The 19,105-nt window shown below is 37.9% G+C and overlaps 1 protein-coding gene across 5 annotated transcripts in view; it reads right to left on the reverse strand.

The window, feature by feature from the left end:
• The window catches only part of PATJ (PATJ, crumbs cell polarity complex component), a 356,852-nt gene that overhangs the window by 123,774 nt on the left and 213,973 nt on the right, over positions 1–19,105 (reverse strand). For all 5 annotated transcript variants that reach the window (XM_021096559.1, XM_021096561.1, XM_021096558.1 and 2 more), the window contains one exon: positions 6,009–6,100. In XM_021096559.1, the coding sequence (XP_020952218.1) occupies positions 6,009–6,100 (92 nt within the window). The remainder of the gene's footprint in view (positions 1–6,008; positions 6,101–19,105) is intronic.

The raw sequence follows: 19,105 nt of genomic DNA on the forward strand, positions 1-19,105 counted from the left end.
TGTCTGCTGTAGATATTCAAAAGAGAATGTCACAGGCTTTCAAGATGATTCCAGAAATGTACGACCCAGTGGAAATGATAACTGGATTAAATATACAGCTTCCCAAGGTTACTATAGACTGAAAGGGGCAATGTTTCCTATGTGGCTGTATAAATTCCCACATCTTTGACAAAAGATCAAAACACAAAACACTCCAATTCCACCTTGTTCTTGAAGTAAAAGTCTTATAAATTCTACTTATGTGCACTTGAAAAGGGACACTGCATTCTCTAATGGTCCATGAGAGTGATAAAGACGCTTGCTTACAGGTATCAAAACAAATGACATACTTAGCTGTATTCATCCAATAGTACTTTCCTAGAGATGGACTGCTTTTCTCCTAGAGATAAACATGCAGGTACACTGGGCATAACACCCAATTCCAGAAATGTTTAGGTTGCTGTCCATGCTATGAGTTTGCTGACTTCAGGTCTGAGCTTTACAAAGGCTGACACCTTTACAAAGGCTGCAAAACTAGGTTAGATGTGTCTCCCATATTTTCCTGCAGTATCACATCACTTACATCACTGGGTAAGGTACCAGACTGTTTTACTCTCTGCTTCCTGCTTTAGGGGACAGATTGTGTTATCTGTCACTTGCTCCACAGCACCCCCACAAGGTGGCACTCAGCTAATGCTTGTCAAGTAAATGTGTGAATATCTATGAAAGTCAAACTCATACTTGTTCCTACAATCTTTTTCTATTTATCAAAACTAGATATAAAAAGGTGGCTGGTGGGTTAGCAGGTTAAGAATCTGGTGTTGTCACTGCTGCGGCACGGGTTCAATCCCTGGCCTGGGAATTTCCACATGCCTTGGGTACAAAAAAACAACTAAAACCAAAGCATCATGCCTACATGTATAACAACAACCACCCAACCTAGATATAAAGGATCAAGAACATGACAAAGATGTTAAAAACAAGTATTCCATTGGCTTACTCAGCTGGAGTTACTCTGACATTCACGTTAATTTCAAATCAACCTCCTCTTTTATGGACATGGCCAGAGGATTATAGGTCACACTCTTTTTAATTACAAAAAAAACAAGACATGTTCAATGGATGGATACAGTCCTGTGGCTCCCATGGTGAGTCCACACTCACTCAGTAGGTCTTTATAGCTATAGCACTAAATCTCTCCAAGGGTTTCAGTTTCATTTGGCCTCCTTTAGCCTCAGGAGTTTTTCACAGTACACATTTTCCACATGTAATTAAGTAAAGGAGAGTGAGTTGTTATACATGACATTTAATTTTCGATAGTGGGGGAAGGTATGACAGGAGCTGCAGGCAAGATCATTAATCTCCTTGGATCCCTGCACTGCCAAACACAGCAATTCATTCTTCATCGTTATTAATACAGCATTCCTCCTGTACTGAAAATGCAGTGCTTGTGTAGAGGGAATCATGCGGCATGGAAAACCCATAGAACTGCATGGGTGGTACACGGTAAGATCCCGGATTGTGATACACGTCCAGATGATCCACCGTAGAATAATTTAGTGTCCCAGAGTCCATGTGTGCTATCGGGCACAACTACATGATTACGGAATTGTCCACAATCTAACGATGTGGGGGGAAAAGGCCAAAAAGCGATTATGTAAATCATGCGTACCTAGCATCACTTGCTAATTTTCCCTAATGACTCAAAGACCTCTTGTGAATTATAGATCAATTAGTATACGAATAAATACAAGTGCTAAAAGAATATGACAAGGACCTGATCAAACAAATGCACATCACTGCAGACTAAAGGCCCTAGTTAATTAAAATGCTGCCTGCAGCATATTTTAACAGCTTTCTGTCATTACTGTTAATCATTCTCTCAAACCCGTGGCCAGTTCCCATTTTTAATCTCAATTGTCAAGAAAATTTGAAAGGAGTTGCTGAGGTGTAAAAGCCAAAAATTTCTGTATAATGGAAATGCACAGGGAATCAAAAATTTCAGCCAAGATGGAGTTCCCGTCGTGGCTCTGCAGAAACGGAGCTGACTAGGAACCATGAGATTGTGGGTTTGATTCCTGGACTCTCTCAGTGGGTTAGGGATCCAGTGTTGCCGTGAACTGTGGTGTAGGCCACAGAAGTGGCTTGGATCTGATGTTGCTATGGCTATGGCATAGGCTGACAGCCACAGCTCCGATTCGACCCCTAGCCTGGGAACTTCCATATGCTATGCATGCAGCCCTAAAAGGCAAAACAAAAACAAACAAATAAACAAAAAACAAACAAAAAATTCAACTGAGGGAGTTAGTACTTCCAAGTAGAAACACTAACCAAAGATACACGATTTATAAAAATTAGTTTTTAAAGTAACATTATATAACACAAAGCAAGTTATGCCATTTTAAAGAAAAGTATAATTGCATCCATTGTACTGAGATGACTTAAGTGCTAACTTCCTGAAACTTGGTAACAAATCAATATTTAATTGTTTCAGGATTTGGCTCTAAAACCGACAAAATTAGGGTTCTGGTAGCAATAGTCTGAAAAAAGTAATGCATAGGCAGAGGTTGAAAGAAATACCTAAATGAGCAATGAACCAAACAGTCTGAAGAAGTGAGGATGATGTGTGGGTAGCATCTAAAATGCACAGGTAACCACACATGGTTAGGATACCAATTACCATCATACTCTTACTCGTGATGTACCGAGCTGATGAGCAGTAAATATTTTATGCTTTGATTTTCTTAAGTGCTTTAAATTCTGACCCTATTTGGTATTACTTACCTCAGTAAAATCTGTTATATTTTATTGACATGGGGATAATTCCTGTTAATTAGACTTCTCTTTATACATTTCTAAACTAAATAGCATTCTACTCCTCATTAGAACATGAGGTCATCATTTAAAAAAAAGAAGACAACGACAATGCGGAAGCATCAGCAGCGAAGGGACAGCAGACAGAGAACTAGATGTTTTAGGCAGGCTGTGTCCATGTCTCTTATTCTAACATTTACCAGAATGTCTGTATGTAATGTCTGTGGCTATCTCTTCCCATACTTAATCATTACGATGTTAATCAAAGCATCCTTAAACTGTGAATGTGCTTTACTAAAAAAAAAAAAGTCTAGAAGTAGGCAAAGCATATGAGAAATCATTCTTTTTCCCCAACCTCCTCTTTCATCCTCCCTGACTACTTCTTTCCTTTTCTTTGACCTCCGGCCTCCCTCCCTCCCCACGGTGTCCTGCCATGGACATCATCACCACCATCTCATCACCATAGCAGCCAGCCCTGTAGATTGAGTCCATACTGCCAGGCAATTTATATGTATTAATACACAAGATAATTTATGAGATAGCTATATTATTCCCATACTATAGCTCAGGAAATTGACCAAGCTCACACAGCTAGGGTATCACAGAGTGGGTTTCAAACCCAGGTGGGGTGAATTCATGATTTCTTTTTTTTTTCATCTCTAAGCCTTTGAGTTCAGTCTTGCTTTAGAAAAGAATTCATTACTGAATTCTTTTTAGGTGAGAGTTCTCAGTCGGATGACTAGTTCCTTCCCTATGGAAACTGAAGCATTAACTAATTAATGTTGGCACACAAATTATCAGCTACATATCTGCTGATCAAACAAGAGGTTGTGCTCAGTGCATACATCACTCTTGATTCAACTAATTTTCCTTTGGTCTAAAAGTGGTTATGACAATAGATTTTTCAGAATCATGCCTACATCATTTTTCTTCCTACAAAAGAAGATATAGAAAAATCTTCCTAGTTAAATAATTTGGAAAGGTAGTGGGAAAAGGGACTAAGGTATGAATGTATGAGAAATTTTGCAAAATAATGAGTAATCTATCTATATGTGGTTTTGAATCCACAAAATAAGTTTAACTTACTATGATTGTTGTCTTGGACAGTAAGTAATCTGGATTGCTCAATAGGAGCTAAAAGGAAATTTATTCTGTAAAGCTTTCTGAATACCCACTATGTGCTAGGCATGATAATTTAATGACCATGGAATAAAGGTTCATCATTAGATGACATGAAATTCTGAAAGAAGCATGATATTTCAAAAATCAAAACTGAAACCATCAGACACTAGACTACTGGGGATTTATTACTATTAAAATTCTACTCAGCTTTCTCTTCTGCATTCTAAATACTTTCAAATCATTTACCCTTTCTTAAAGATGAGGGCTTCTGTTTCCCAACTACTTAATTGCATTACACGATCTCCTTTGGAATCTATTCAATTTTTTTTCTCTTTAAAATGGGATGACTCAGTGTGAGTAATAAAGGCCCCAAAAATGCTGAAGAAGTAAACAATCATGTTAATGACATCTTTTGCTGCACTTTTGGCCACCACTGCAAGCACTGATGTGTGGACAATGAGTGCTACATAATGTCTTCTTATGTAAGCCTCAAACCACTTTATACAAAGTTCTCAAGCCTACATGGTTCAACTCTTTACTTGTGTGGGCTTCTATTGATGGACATCTTAAATTTTCGAGTGGCTGAACCTTCTTCAAGTCTGTTCATGCTTTTACATCTAACTCTAACTTTGTGACCTCTAGCTACACGAAGGATCAAGAATCTCCCCCCAAAAGAGACTGGTGCCAAACAGAGGACTTCAAGGTAAGTAAGCCAGAGGAGGTTTCTTAATACATGAAGACAGATGAGAAGGAAGGTTTCTTCCTCTAGGAAAAAAAAAAAAAAAAGTAAAAAAACCCAAAAAACCTGGAAATCTAGGAAGTGTTACTGAGCAGAAGAAAAGGGTATCAACATAGGCTTTCTCCAGGAGCAGAGGAGCAATGCCTGTGAGACTAAAGCGATGGCATGGGAAGGAATATTTCAATCACCTGCATTAGGGCCCATCTCTGGGAATAAAACTACTCCTTAGTCCCAGTCGTCTCCTGGGAATAATAAGCAGGTCTTACTGACAAGTAACTACTGAGAAGAGGAAGAATTACAATCACCACCATAAGGACCAGCTAACACTTTTTCAAGCCTTTACTCTATGCTCAACATTGTGGTAAGCATTTATTTTTTTTACGGCTGCACCAGCGGCATATGGAGGTTCAAAGGCTAGGCATGGATCTAGAAATGCAGGATCCAAGAGGCTTCGGAGGCAACCTACACTGCAGCTTGCGGCAATGCTGGATCCTTTAACCCAGTGAGTGAGGCCAGGGATTAAACCCACATCCTCATGGATATTAGTCAGATTCTTAACCTGTTGAGTCACAGTGGGAACTTCATGATAAGCATTTCTAATTTTTGAAATACCACAATGAATGAGGCAAGCACTTTATAACCCCCATTCTACAGATAATATCTGAAGCCCAGAAGGAAAAGACAGAGGGACAGTTAACATACAGGGTTAGTTGCATCCCGTAAAAATAATTCAGATTTATGTCACTTCGGTCCAACAACAGGGAATCCAACCTCATTCCACTGCTGATGAGGCAATGATGGCTACACAGAAGGAGAGTCCCAATCCTGACTCACTTATGCCAAAAGGATTCAGTCAGCAAGCAGACGAGGTATGGGCAAATGTGGAGCCTCACCAACCACACAATTCAGACAGCAGAGCTCATGTCCCCTCTGCTGTGTATTTCTTATCAGCACTCTTAACTGTGAAGTACCTAAAACTTTCCTGGGTTCTGCGTTCCTGCCCACTTTTCAACAAAGGCATTAATGAGCCAGCAAACGTACTGAGTGATGGTGACAGGAGGAGAAGCTAGAATGCTGTATTATATTTATAAAGAGGATAATCAGGAAGATCCAGGAAGGGAAGAATTTTTAAAAATGGAAAATATAAATACCAGCCCCGACTAACAGTTCTATCACAGGAAACAAATAACATCTCAAAATCAAAACAATCTAGAAAGTGTTGTTACAGAAGGAAAATGCATTTTTAGAATACAGTGATTTTGTTAAACGAACCAAAGATAAAACAGTCTCACACAAATAAGAACATCTCCAGAAGAGATGTGAAGCTTTAGAAAATCAGATTTCTCTCTCTTACCTGATGAAAACCAGCTTGACCTTTGAGGGGGCAGTCTTAATAATGGCAGATGCATTTTGGTGACTTCTTCCATACAGGATCTGATTGTTTATCTACATGGGCAAAACAAAATTTTTTTTTGTAAGATTGCAATGAGTATATTTTGTATGGAAATATATAGGAATATACTTATACATGTGTCCAAGTATATGTGTATATACTTGAAATTAAACAATGAGGTCCATTCTTTTTTAAGTAGGCAGATGAAGGACTCTTTAATGCTAAAAATCTTTCTCTACAATCTGGATTCAAACACGAATTCTAAGCAGCTACTAAGATCTTATAAATTTAGCTTTGAATGCATTTGATAAAGAACTTACAGTTTTTGACTCTTTACTAAACTGGAGAGCAGTAGTTGAGCTGGATGCAAAAACCTTATGATAAATATTTCATTTCCTATCGCTTTTCCAGGTTCCTAAAAAATGTGGAAAGCAGACCAAATTGTGGTACCCATCAGAGCTCTGAAGGGCCCATTAAACGTGATTCTGTAAACGTGTCAAGTTATTACACAGCATAAATTTTGTTACTCCAGGGGACATAAATACTATGTCTTCATTGTAAGTCAAATATTAGATCAGCTGCACAGAAACATTTTACATAACCAATCAATGAGGCATCTGCTCTTATGCAAGATGCGGTGGGATTTTTAACTTGATTGAATTCACCTAAGTATGATCTAAAAACATCTGTATTCTAAATTTTTTCACTCCAGATTTTCCCACTGCTAAACTATGATGATAGTCATAAGCAATCTTTTATTTTATTTCAGCCATCTGATAAAAGCTCATACAGTTTTGGTTTTTTCCCTCATCTCTTCAATAAGTAGTTAATGACCTATGTTATACTACCCTTATTTGAGGCCTTGATAATTTCTATTTAAAGGACAATAGAGTACACTATATAAACAATAGTAAAAAGGGATTTACACTTTTTGTAATTAGCATCTAATTTGTCTGTCCTTGATGTCTCTGAACATTTGCATTTGAAGACACGTCTGAAAAAGGTATCATTTTTGTCATAATAGCTAAACTGAGAAAATATATGGAAATAAACCCTTCAAAGGATGGAATTCACCATTTCCAAGTGGTAAAGCTGGGATTCGTATCACAGGCTGTTACCAAGACTAAACCTGAACTACATTTCACTACGCCTCTCATTTTGTCGGCTTTTGTTCTTAAGATAATCAGTCTCCCAGAAATCCAGTGATCTCCATACTGTCAATTCTCTGTGCCTCAGTTTCTCCTTCTTTAAAAGGAATGTAGGCATCTATTTCATAGAACTGTTGTGAGAATTAAATAATGCCTCAAAATTTTATTTACAGTAATCTTGATGCTCAAAGGATTTTTATGTGTTAAAATTACTTGTCTTTTCTGTTAAGATTTCTCCCTTTTTCAATATCGTGGGTTATTTTTCCTTTTTTGAACACACTCAGGGCATATTTGAAGTTCCCAGGCCAGAGGTCAAATCTGAGCCACAGCTGTGACCCATGGGCTGGAGCTACGGCAACGTCAGATCCTTAAACCACTGTGCCAGATAGGGGATCGATCCCACACCACCTCAGAGACAACGCTGGATGCTTAACCCGCTGCACCACTGTGGGAACTCCCCAGTGTCATGTGTTTTAAAATGCGTCCACCCTCTGTATGATACTATGATGATGGATACATGCCAACATCCATTTGTCCAAACCTATAAAATGTACAGCACCAAGACTGAGTGCTAATGTAAACTGTGGACTTTGGGTGACGGTGCTGGGTCACTTGTAACCAATGTACTGATCTGGAGAGGGAAGTTGGTAATGAGGGCAGCTGTGCCTGTGTGAGGATAGAAGGGATGTGGGAAGTCTCTTAGTTTTCTCTTAATTTTCCTGCTCCAAAAATATAAAAAACATTTTAACTGTCCACCCTCTAGATAATATATTTTCTCCTAATACTTCATGGCTTTATTTTTCTTATATACATACACACACACACACACACACACACATACATATATACATAACCACGTAGTCATTGGGAGTAATGTGAAAAAACATACATTAATGACATACGAAATATCCAAAATGTATTAAATGACAAAGCCTGGCTACAGAATAGTATATCTAGCATGATCACTTTTTTTTTGCTCATCAGTTTATTATAATGAACTGAATAAAGTAAGGAACTTTAAATCACAATTTGAAAATGAGCTGATGCATGAAATATGCTTGATTCAATGTCTAGGCACTCAGGTAATTATTTGTGAATATCTTCCCCACTGTGCCTGGCCTCTATTTTCAAAAAGTCTTTCCTAAACCATAACCTATCAAACCTTCCTGTCTTTGAACTCTATGGCACTAGGCTTAAAATTTTTTCTCTGATCGCACTTGCACTCCACCCACAAAGTCAAGTCCACCTGTCAGGTGGAAGCTTCAGTGCGGGCATGCAACAGTTACTGAACAGAGCTAAACCCTGTGAGGGCAAGAACTGGTATCCTTTTCTTGGAATCCTGATATCCCCCGGCTTGCACACAGAGCTTGCCACAGTGACGCTCCATGAGGATGCACTGAATCACAGAGCCCTGAATGGAAGTAGTCCTTCCATTAATTGACTGCTAGGACACTTTCTCTAAGGTGGGCTCCAGTCTTCAACGTGATTGAAGTTTTTTTGTTTTTTTTTTTAAGTTTTTTTGATTAGCAAAAGCTTGAGCATATAGAAAACTGAGCTGTTTCATGTTTATGAATATGCCTGCTTTTTAGCTGTGACCCTCCATTTTGATAGGATAGAATCCTTGGCACTACTATTCTAAGAGGGAAAAATCGCAGTCCAAATGAAAAAAGCAAGTCATTAATTTTAATTTACCTAAGAGTAAATCTCAAGTTATATCTTTCATGGTGCCACTTCTGAATATTCAGAGGCCCTGGCAGTAGAAAGGCGAGGCAGCTTGCTTGCTGTCGATGTTTTTTTCCATTGCCAACAACGGTAGCATTTACTGCTAAGGCATCAGCTCCCTGCCAATGTTCAGGGGCCTCTGGAGAGACTGTTACCCAGTGGAAAACTGGGAACAAAACAAGAAACCCAAGATAGAGTGAAACCTGATTTTACCGGATTAAATCTAAAAGAAAAGTGCATCTTTCCGGATTAAAAAAAAAAAAACAAAAAAAAAAACAAAGCCTCTTTTCGGCTGTAGAAATGATACATTAGCAGCCCTCTGAGTTTCAGGAGAGAATAATCTTTGCCTTTTCTCAGATCTTAACTGTGTATGAAACAATTTCACTATTTAAACAAAAGGTATATAGCTTCCAATGATATCAACAGTTTTTATATTTCCTCATCTCTAAGGAAACACATTCCAGAGAAAATTTGCCAAGTGATTAGAAAGACTACGCTGCACTTCAGGTGACTTATCCTATTTCTGAGAAACTGCTATTTTCTGAGGGCACTATTGTTTAAATAACAGATTTATGACATCTTCTAAGTACAGCGTTGACAAGAAAGAAAACATTTTACACCTCGTGGAAGTTTTTCGGGTTAATTCTAATTAATGATAGCCTCCAGTTACTGATTGCTTACTCTGTGCCAAACACTCTGCAAAGCTCTTTATGCACAGAATCTCAGTTAAATTTCAGAATAACTGGGTGTAATGTACTTTCACCAGATGATGAAACTGTCACTCAAGAGCTTGTTCAAGGTGATTTAGCTATTAGCTTAAAATCCTATAATCCTGAAGCACACCTAGAAGTTACATCATCTGTACAGTGTACATAAAAATCAGTTGATTTCTGAAGTCATCTTTGTAAAAATGTCTATAAAATAAACTCTGAACTGGACACTTACCATCTTGGGTCCTGGAGTTTTGAAACAAAAAGACAACTTACAAAATGGGAGAAAAATAGTTTCAAATGATGCAACTGACAAGGACTTCATCTCTAAAATATATAAACAACTTATGCAACTCAACAGCAAAAAAGCCAACCACCCAATGGAAAAACGGGCAAAAGACCTGAACAAACATTTATCCAAAGAAGATATACAGATGGCCAACAAGTACATGAAAAAATGCTCAACATCACTGATTATTAGAGAAATGCAAATCAAAAACTACTATGAGGAGTTCCCGTCATGGCGCAGTGGTTAACAGGTCCGGCTAGGAACCATGAGGTTGCGGGTTCGGTCCCTGCCCTTGCTCAGTGGGTTAAGGATCCGGCGTTGCCGTGAGCTGTGGTGTAGGTTGCAGACACGGCTCGGATCCCGCGTTGCTGTGGCTCTGGCGTAGGCCGGTGGCTACAGCTCCGATTCAACCCCTAGCCTGGGAACCTCCATATGCCGCGGGAGTGGCCCAAGAAACAGCAGCAACAACAACAACAACAACAACAAAAGACAGAAAAAAAAAAAAAAAACTACTATGAGGTACCACCTCACACCTGTCAGAATGTTTGTCGTTAATGACTGCACAAATAACAAATGCTGGAGGGGGTGTGGAGAAAAGGGAACCCTCCTGCACTGTTGGTGGGAATGTAATCTGGTACAACCACTATGGAGATCAGTACAGAGATACCTTAGAAATCTATACAAAGAACTACCGTATGACCCGGCAATCCCACTCTTGGGCACATATCTGGACAAAACTCTCCTGAAAAAGACATGTGCACCCACATGTTCATTGCAGCACTATTCACAATAGCCAAGACATGGAAACAACCGAACTGTCCATTCACAGACAATTGGATTAGGAAGATGTGGTATATATACACAATGGAATACTACTCAGCCATAAAAAAGAATGACATAATGCCATTTGCAGCAACATGGATGGAACTAGAGACTCTCATACTGAGTGAAATAAGTCAGAAAGAAAAAGACAAATACCATATGATATCATTTATATCTGGAATCTAATATACAGCACTAATGAACCTTTCCACAGAAAAGAAACTCATGGACTTAGAGAATAGATTTGTGGTTGCCAAGGGGGAGGAGGAGGGAGTGGGGTAGATTGGGAACTTGGGGTTAATAGATGCAAACTATTGCATATGGAATGGATAAGCAATGAGATCCTGCTGTATAGCACTGGGAACTATGTCTAGTCACTTATGATGGAGCATGATGGAGGATAATGTGAGAAAAAAGAATGTATACATGTATGTGTAACTGGGTCACTATGCTGTATAGCAGAAAATTGACAGAACACTGTAAACCAGCTATAATGGAAAAAAATAAAAATCATTATATATAAAAAATTTTAAAAAGTGTACAAATGCCTCTAAGCATTCCACCACAATGCACAGAGGCAAACAAAGCCTGACAGTTCTGTTAGGCTTTTGCAATCCCTAGCGCAGTATATAGTCCTGCATAAGACTGTACCTTTCTCTTTGTGCAAACAAATCATGCCCTGAACAATAATACACTTACTACATCTTTTTTCATTATACAAATAGACATATTGACCACGTTTTAAATTATTTTCTGACCCAAGCCAAAGGAAAAGTTAAAATATTTCATTCTTTTAGAATAAAAGTGATCAGATGATCTAGAAATTGGAAAAAACATTTTCCATTTACTTCCAATAAACTGAGAAGTAGAGAAACTAAGTGCTTTTCCCAAAGTTTCTCCTTTCAAAGGTGACTCAATATACGGAAAGAATAACAAATTTTTTAGATATATCCTTACCTTTGACACTATCTTATAAGGGTAGAAAGAACTATCCTTAGCCCTGACTTGGTATTCCAATTCCACCCAAATTATCTATCTATCTATCTGTCTGTCTGTCTATCGATCTATTTACCTTATTTTTTCTTTTTAGGGCGACACCCATGGCATATGGAGGTTCCCAGGATAGGGGTCCAATCGGAGCTGTAGCTGCCGGCCTACGTCAGAGGCACTGCAATGCGGGATCCGAGCTGCGTCTGCGACCTACATCAGAGCTTATGGCAACGCCGGATCCTTAACCCACTGAGTGAGGCCAGGGATCAAACCTGCAACTTCATGGTTCCTAGTTGGATTCCTTAACCACTGAGCCACTATAGGAACTCCCAAATAATCTATTACCTTAAAATCTGAGATGTACAACTCTTCCATTCAAGGGTAACCATATATTCTAAATCTGGGACATGTTGTCCCCCTTATTAATAGTGTTCCCTCTCAAAAGAAATCCAGTTTGGATGATAAATAGTATCTTTTTTCCCCACATCCACCTAGCCATGACTGTGGGAAGTACATTTTATACCTCTCCATCTCGAGTTCCGTATTACCGAATGAGAAAGCTGGATCAGGCTGGGAAGCAGTAGAGACTTTGGGGATCTTTGCCAGCACACAATCACTTCTCTCTGCAAACGACAGTCCTTGAAACCTTCCCATCACAAATGCCACCCGCGCTGGTCAATTGCCAGGTTAGAATTGCTTGTCATAGAACTCCAGGCTGAAGCTGGAGGACATATGACACAGGCTAGAACCATCAAGATTTCCTCTTTTGGGGGGTTTGAACTGTGCCCCAGCTGCAGGTGACAATCCTCTACATCTTTTCTGTGACATGGCCACAATCTGCCACATGGATAAAGAGACAGGATAAGTCACCACTCCTGAGCCCCACCCCCCAACATCCTGATTTTCGGTTCCAGAAGGATCACTCATGCCATTCCAAGAAATTCTCCTTCTTTTGGTTAAATTACCTTGAACTAATTTCTATTCTTTTCCATTGAAACGTCTCTGCTAATATCATATCAGGGAGTCCTAATTCTAAATATTAATTTATACACCCAAATTACTCTATCTTCTAGTCTTATGTTCTTTCAGACACTTGAAAAAAGAAAAAGACAAAGGAAAAGGACTTTGGTGTAAAGGGTGCTTTCTATGCTCTTGACTCACAATTCTGGTTTTCTTATCTGAGTTTGGCTTCTCTTTTGTTTACTGACAATAAAAGCCTTTCCTCAGGGTTAGCTCCGTGACCTAATATTTATCATAGGTAAGTAAGCTCATCTTTTTATAGTTCTGAATTTCCAGTTGAATGGAATGTCATTCAGGAGCACCTTAGAGCAGTTCTGGATACTGAAGGCAATAGCATCAAATAAGAAACATCTGTATTTGTAAAACATATAAGTCATATTATAATTGGTTTTCATTTTGATCCATATTTCCCTTCATGGGTTTGTTTCTGCTTACTGTAGTGGGGGAGGGGGCGGAAACAAACCAAAAAACATCACTGATTTGAGGTAAACCCTCTATATTTAGGTACCAGAGATGGGACACTTAATTGCAATCTTTTATAGAAGTAGAAGTAGAACTAGGGTTAAAGGGATATAAATTCTTTTATTATACTACATAAACTTTCACTTTAGAGGTCCTTAATTAGATTTGTTTCAATAAAATTAATTATTCAAAAATGTCCTGAAGAAATAGGCTTTCAACTACTCTTAATTTTCTATAGTTTAATTGAACATGAATATAAATTTATGCTGAAGAGTCGCTCAATTAAATCTACTCAAAATTTTATCAAATTGGTAGTAAAAGTTAATTAACTTATGCTTAGATTAAAAATATTAATTATACAAAAATTAAAATTTAGTTCAAGTAACAGATTTACCTGAGGTTTGAATACTGTGTTAAAACATACTCAACTCTCTGCCCACGTTCTTATTAAAGTAGGATGATTTATTATGAACAGTGTTAAATTATTATTAAAAAATTGAGTTGGAATTCAGGTAACTGGAATGCTGATAATGAAATCTGAAAGTCTTCCCTAATCCACCTTTAAATATGTTCTAAACTTTTCCTTCCAAAACATTACAGGCTATAGGTTAACTTTCGTCTTTAATCAATTCTCTTATTGACTATAACACACATAGGAAAAAACAAACTAGGATCCTCTTATAGGTTCCTTTTAAATCTAATAATTCCATTTCTAAGAATTCATCTTAAAAAGATTAAAAACCCAGGTTTCAAAATGTCTGTATGGCTATACCAACAACTTTAAAAAATTGGAAAAAATTATACATTCATTAACGAAAGATTTTATTATATTTGCTATCATACATCAACAAGTGGAAATCTATGCCATTAAAAGGAGGTGAAGGAGGATGACATAGATCTGTATCAACTGCCCTAAAAGATAACATTATTGAGTAAAAAAAGTAACAAAACATCATGTAATCTGTTTATCACATTATTTTCATTTATGTAAAAGTTCTGAGACTAAAGAAAGCTCTGTGAGTATCTCTACTAAATGTCAACAACAATGCGATCTCTGGTGGGAGGTGATTTCCAGTTTATTTTTCTATATTGATATCATAACCGTTTTGTAATAATATCATTGATAAATGCTTACAGCATACAAGGCATAATACGCTACACTTGTACATACACATGTGCCTTAAATACATTATTTCATACAAGTCAGTACAAGAATGCATTATTACCTCTTTACACAGATGGAAAAATTGAGGCATAATGAATTAGGAATTTGACCAACATATCTAGAGCCAATATTTATAGCCAAATCTGTTTGAATCCCAAAGCCTTTCCTATTAATAATTCAAAACTGCTTCTAAGAGTATTGGGATAGAGGGGGGAAAAGCCATAGAATAAGTAACTCCTTTTAATCCCATGTAATTTTAAATCCAATTAACAGAGCCTCACAAAATAGAAACCCCAGATCAAGAAATATTCCAATAAAGATATAATAGACATGCGTTAATACCCATCAATTTATTCACTTATCCAATAGTCATGGGGCAAGTGATGAGGATACAGGAATTTCATTATCATCATTACCATAGCTACCATGTATTGAGCACCAAGCATGTTCCAGATATCTGTTCTCTGAAAGTCACTTTATAGTGACTTTTATTTCTTTTTATTTAGTCGGATATGGTCTTTGCACTCAAGAACCTGGTACTCTAATGAGCGGCACAGTCTTGGAAATAAATAATTGTGTTGCTGTTATGATGGATACAGGCACAAAGCAAAAGGTGATCATCTTGACTCAGATGGGTACAGGCCCAGGATGCGTTGCGGGCAGGAAGGGCACCAGGACTGGGGAAAAGCATATGAAAAGACATGTAGGTGGAAAACGGCAGGTCTCTCCCTAGGAACCACAGGTATAGCTTTAGAAGGTGAGGTATAGACTTAACGGAATAGAGGTAACCAGGTCCTGTACAAAGAGGACTTCGTAGAATATCGTCTACTTCCAAAGCTCTTGGCCACCCCCACCTCCATGAAGAATAATCCTCCCTTTCCAAACCACTGCCTTCAGTTTTGCAGATGGGAAAACTGAAGGGAAGAAAAGAGCACACACCGAGGCGGGGATAGATCTGGGAAGACAACATACTCACGTAAAAATGCAATTTCGGATAACAAAAGAAAATTTATGAATCAATTATCACATTAATTTCTTTCTCAAAAGACAAAATAGTACATGTCAAGCTCCAGTAACTTAATAGTTTGGGCAAGGAAGCAGGCTTTATGGACTAAGTTTAATGAATACAGTACTGAAATGAGGTCCTCTGCTACTTCAATTTAATCTCTTTCCTGTGAAGGACAATGTTCCCAAAGGAGCACATTCATTTACAAAGCCTAAGCCTGAGAGATTTATTTTCTCTCAGACAAAATGAATTAAATTGAAAAATCTTCTAAAGGCAGAGTAATAGTACGTCACTCACATCTCTCTGAAGATGATATATTAGGAAAACAGTAAGATGTTCCTTTGAATCCTAAACCCTGACAATACTGAAAAATACTGACTTCAAAGAAGCGAGAAGGGAAATGTTTTTATGTGTTGCTCTAATTTTTAGTGTTTCTGTGGAAGCTGCCCCAATTGCTGTAGGTTGGTTCATCTGACCAAACGAAGTAGGTATCTGTAGATAATTTCCTATTACCTGCAGGGCCTAGGAAGGAATAAGGGAATAGAGGCAGAAGTACCAACTACTTCTCAGCAGCTCATTGATATTGCAGAGGAGTCATGCTCTCCTAGGAGGCTGAGGCATTACAGTCTATCTCTGTTAATGGTATTGTTAGTTTTGTAAGTAAATGGGACTCAGGAACAGTGACCTGGAATTCCTTCTTCCAAGTTCTTCCAAGAACATCAGTACATGCTACCAAGTCAAGACTTCTCCCAAACTAATAATATCCAACTTAAAAGTTGCATCATTCATACAAATAATCTGATTAGCCCTCTATTCCAAGTCCCTGTTACTAGAATCTTTTTTCTCTTGCCTTCAAAATATTTTCTTTGTTGCTTCTATAGACACAGCCATAAACCCAATCAACCATCAAAGTTTATCAAAACCTCCAACTCTCCTCCTTCCAACCCCAGTCTTGTCCCCCACTTCCCTCCCTCCCCCCTGCCACATCTCATCAGTGACTCAGTCCGTAAGGCAGGATTATATCACACGCATTTGATGTCTTTTAAAAGCATATTTCACAAGGAGTCCGGCCCTGCCACAGTGCTCAGTGTCACACACTGGAAGAGTAGGTGCTCCTGTACTTTTGTAAGTAGGACACTGAGACTCACAAGCTCGGCAACCAGCGCAAGGGTTCTAAGTGAGGTAGTGGCAGAGTCAGAATCCAAACTCAGGTCTCCCGATCCCAAAGCCTCTTTCCAGGTAGGTATGGGGCCTTTGGTATGGGTGACATGTATGTTCAACTGGAGGCTATGAGACTCTTGCTACGTTGCTTAATACTCATTCTATCACCCATATCTCATCCCCAACCACCTTGCTCCTTCTCCAAAATAATTCCCCAACACCGAATTCTCTCTGTACAGTGAGTGATGGCAGAGAAAAATCCAATTCAAATGTCAACTTTAAAAACTCTGCCTAATAAGAGTGTAGTACTATTTTCGTAGTTACTTCCTCTTGTGCATATGTGTGATATATGCATGAAATTTTTTTCAATGGAAAAAACTGCACCTGGCAGGCTGGTTAAGGTCTGATTATATCCAATGGTTGTAACATCTGGGTGGAGGGGGGGACAGCCCATACTTACATACTGTTAGTGGGGCAGAAAATGTGTATAATACTAAAGAAAGATGATTTATTTATGCCACAGGTTTATTCAAACAATTGCACAGAGACATACAGACCCGTATGTTACATTATTTGTAATGGTGTGGAAAATAATACATCATTCAGTAAAAAAAGTATGTACAATATGACTCTATTTGTGTATATTAACTATAAAATCTATATTTGCACAAACGTATATGACTATGCATGAGACCAACAGGAAGTCATGGTGAATTGATAGTGGTCACTTCCGAAGGAATATGATTATACAGGTAAAGTAGGGACAATTATTACTTTTACCTGTACAATTACAATTTTCTATGATTACATGTCACTTTAAAAACATGTAAAAAACCATAATCTACCAGTTAAAAAAGAGAAAAACAGCAGGAAGAAGCGATGCCTTTACGAAAACTTGGTATGTTAGGATATCAATTAGAATTAAAGCCAACTTGCTAACTTAATAGTTTTAAGCCAGAAACAGAAATAAGGATGGTCAGTAAACTTCAGCTAAAATCATTTAAAATTATAATATTTTAAAACTGTACAAAACTTGAAGCATTCAGCTGAGAAATTATTCTATTCTCCTGCTCTCGCTTTTCCAGCCACAGCTGCGGCGTCTAGGTCAACCCTACTTTCTTAGCATTTAGAAGAGATGGATTGAGACAGAGACGCAGAGGAAGGGCCGGCAGTACTATGGACCATGTAAGGATCTCTTCTCTGCCCGTTGTGGATTAAGGGACACATCCAATGTTACTTGAATCAGTTGTCAAAATTTGCTAGTTCCATTACTGGGTACACCATTTTATTTCATGCAGTTGCTGGGGAGTCTGTATGAACAGCAAATGGTTATATTTTCTGCTGTAAGAGGCTGCTATTATAAGAGCAAAATTTCCCATCTAGACTTCTGATTAGATTTATGTAATATTACAATTTTTTGCAACGTACAAGAAGCATACCAAGGCCTTCAAACTTCAGAGATTTTCATTTAGTAGGCTGGGGTGGAGGGTTGTTAGTGAGGCAAAACTGCCCACAATTCTGCTCTGCAACCTTGGTTAAGATCAACTTACATAGTTAAAGAGATTTATTTAGTAAAATTTTTGAGAAAGGATTTATAGCTTTTATGTTCCCCAGAATAAAGATCAGAAATACCTTAGGCTAAATTATATGCTGAAATTTGGGAAGCAAAGATTTAGGTCCCAGTATTATAAAACATTAAGTTTGAAAGGTTCTCAAAGATTTTATTGACTATTCTTCCAATTTATAGTTAAGTGATGACCAAAGAGATTAAGGGAGCTACATAAGAAAAATAATTACTTAAAAATACATGTAATATTAGAAGCTACCTCTCTTCTTAAAGAAATAGTACATTTTCAACATCTAATAGTATTTGTTTTTCCATCCTGTAATCTTTACCTCTGAATTTCAAGTCAATTACCTAAAGTTAACAAACATTAAAAAAAAAAACAAAAAACAAAAAACCAACAAGCCCTATACTAACAGATATCAAATTTAAATAAGAATTTTTATTTAGGATAATAACAAAAATAATCTCATGAATTTATGCCAAAATAGTTGAGCTAGGTCTTAAAAATGCGTTAGTATACCTAATAAAATACATGGGCAAAAGAAGAGAATAAGAAATGCACGTCTGTAATGAGAACTTATTTAAGTGGTTTGATATATATAGCTGGATTGTAGAATAGTGAAGTAGTGGCAAAAACTGAAAAAGGAAGAATTTTGAATATTATAATAAAGACTTCTGGAGTTCCTCTTGTGGCTCAGTGGTAACGAACCCTACTAGTAACCACGAGGATGCAGGTTTGATCCCTGGCCTCACTCAGTGGCTTAGAGATCCAGCATTGCTGTGAGCTGCTGTGGAGGTCGCAGAAGCGGCTCAGATCTGGCGTTGCTGTGGTTGTGGTGTATGTAGCCAGCAGCTGCAGCTCCGATTCCACCCCTATCTTGGGACCTTCCATATGCCTCAGGTGTGGCCCGAAAAAGAAAAAGAAAAAAAAAGAAGTTTTGACTAGCCCACAAATCAATATCCTTTTGTGTTATATTTAAATTTCATTTTAAAACA

The sequence above is a fragment of the Sus scrofa genome, chromosome 6, assembly GCF_000003025.6.
Source record: "Sus scrofa isolate TJ Tabasco breed Duroc chromosome 6, Sscrofa11.1, whole genome shotgun sequence".
Taxonomy (NCBI): domain Eukaryota; kingdom Metazoa; phylum Chordata; class Mammalia; order Artiodactyla; family Suidae; genus Sus; species Sus scrofa.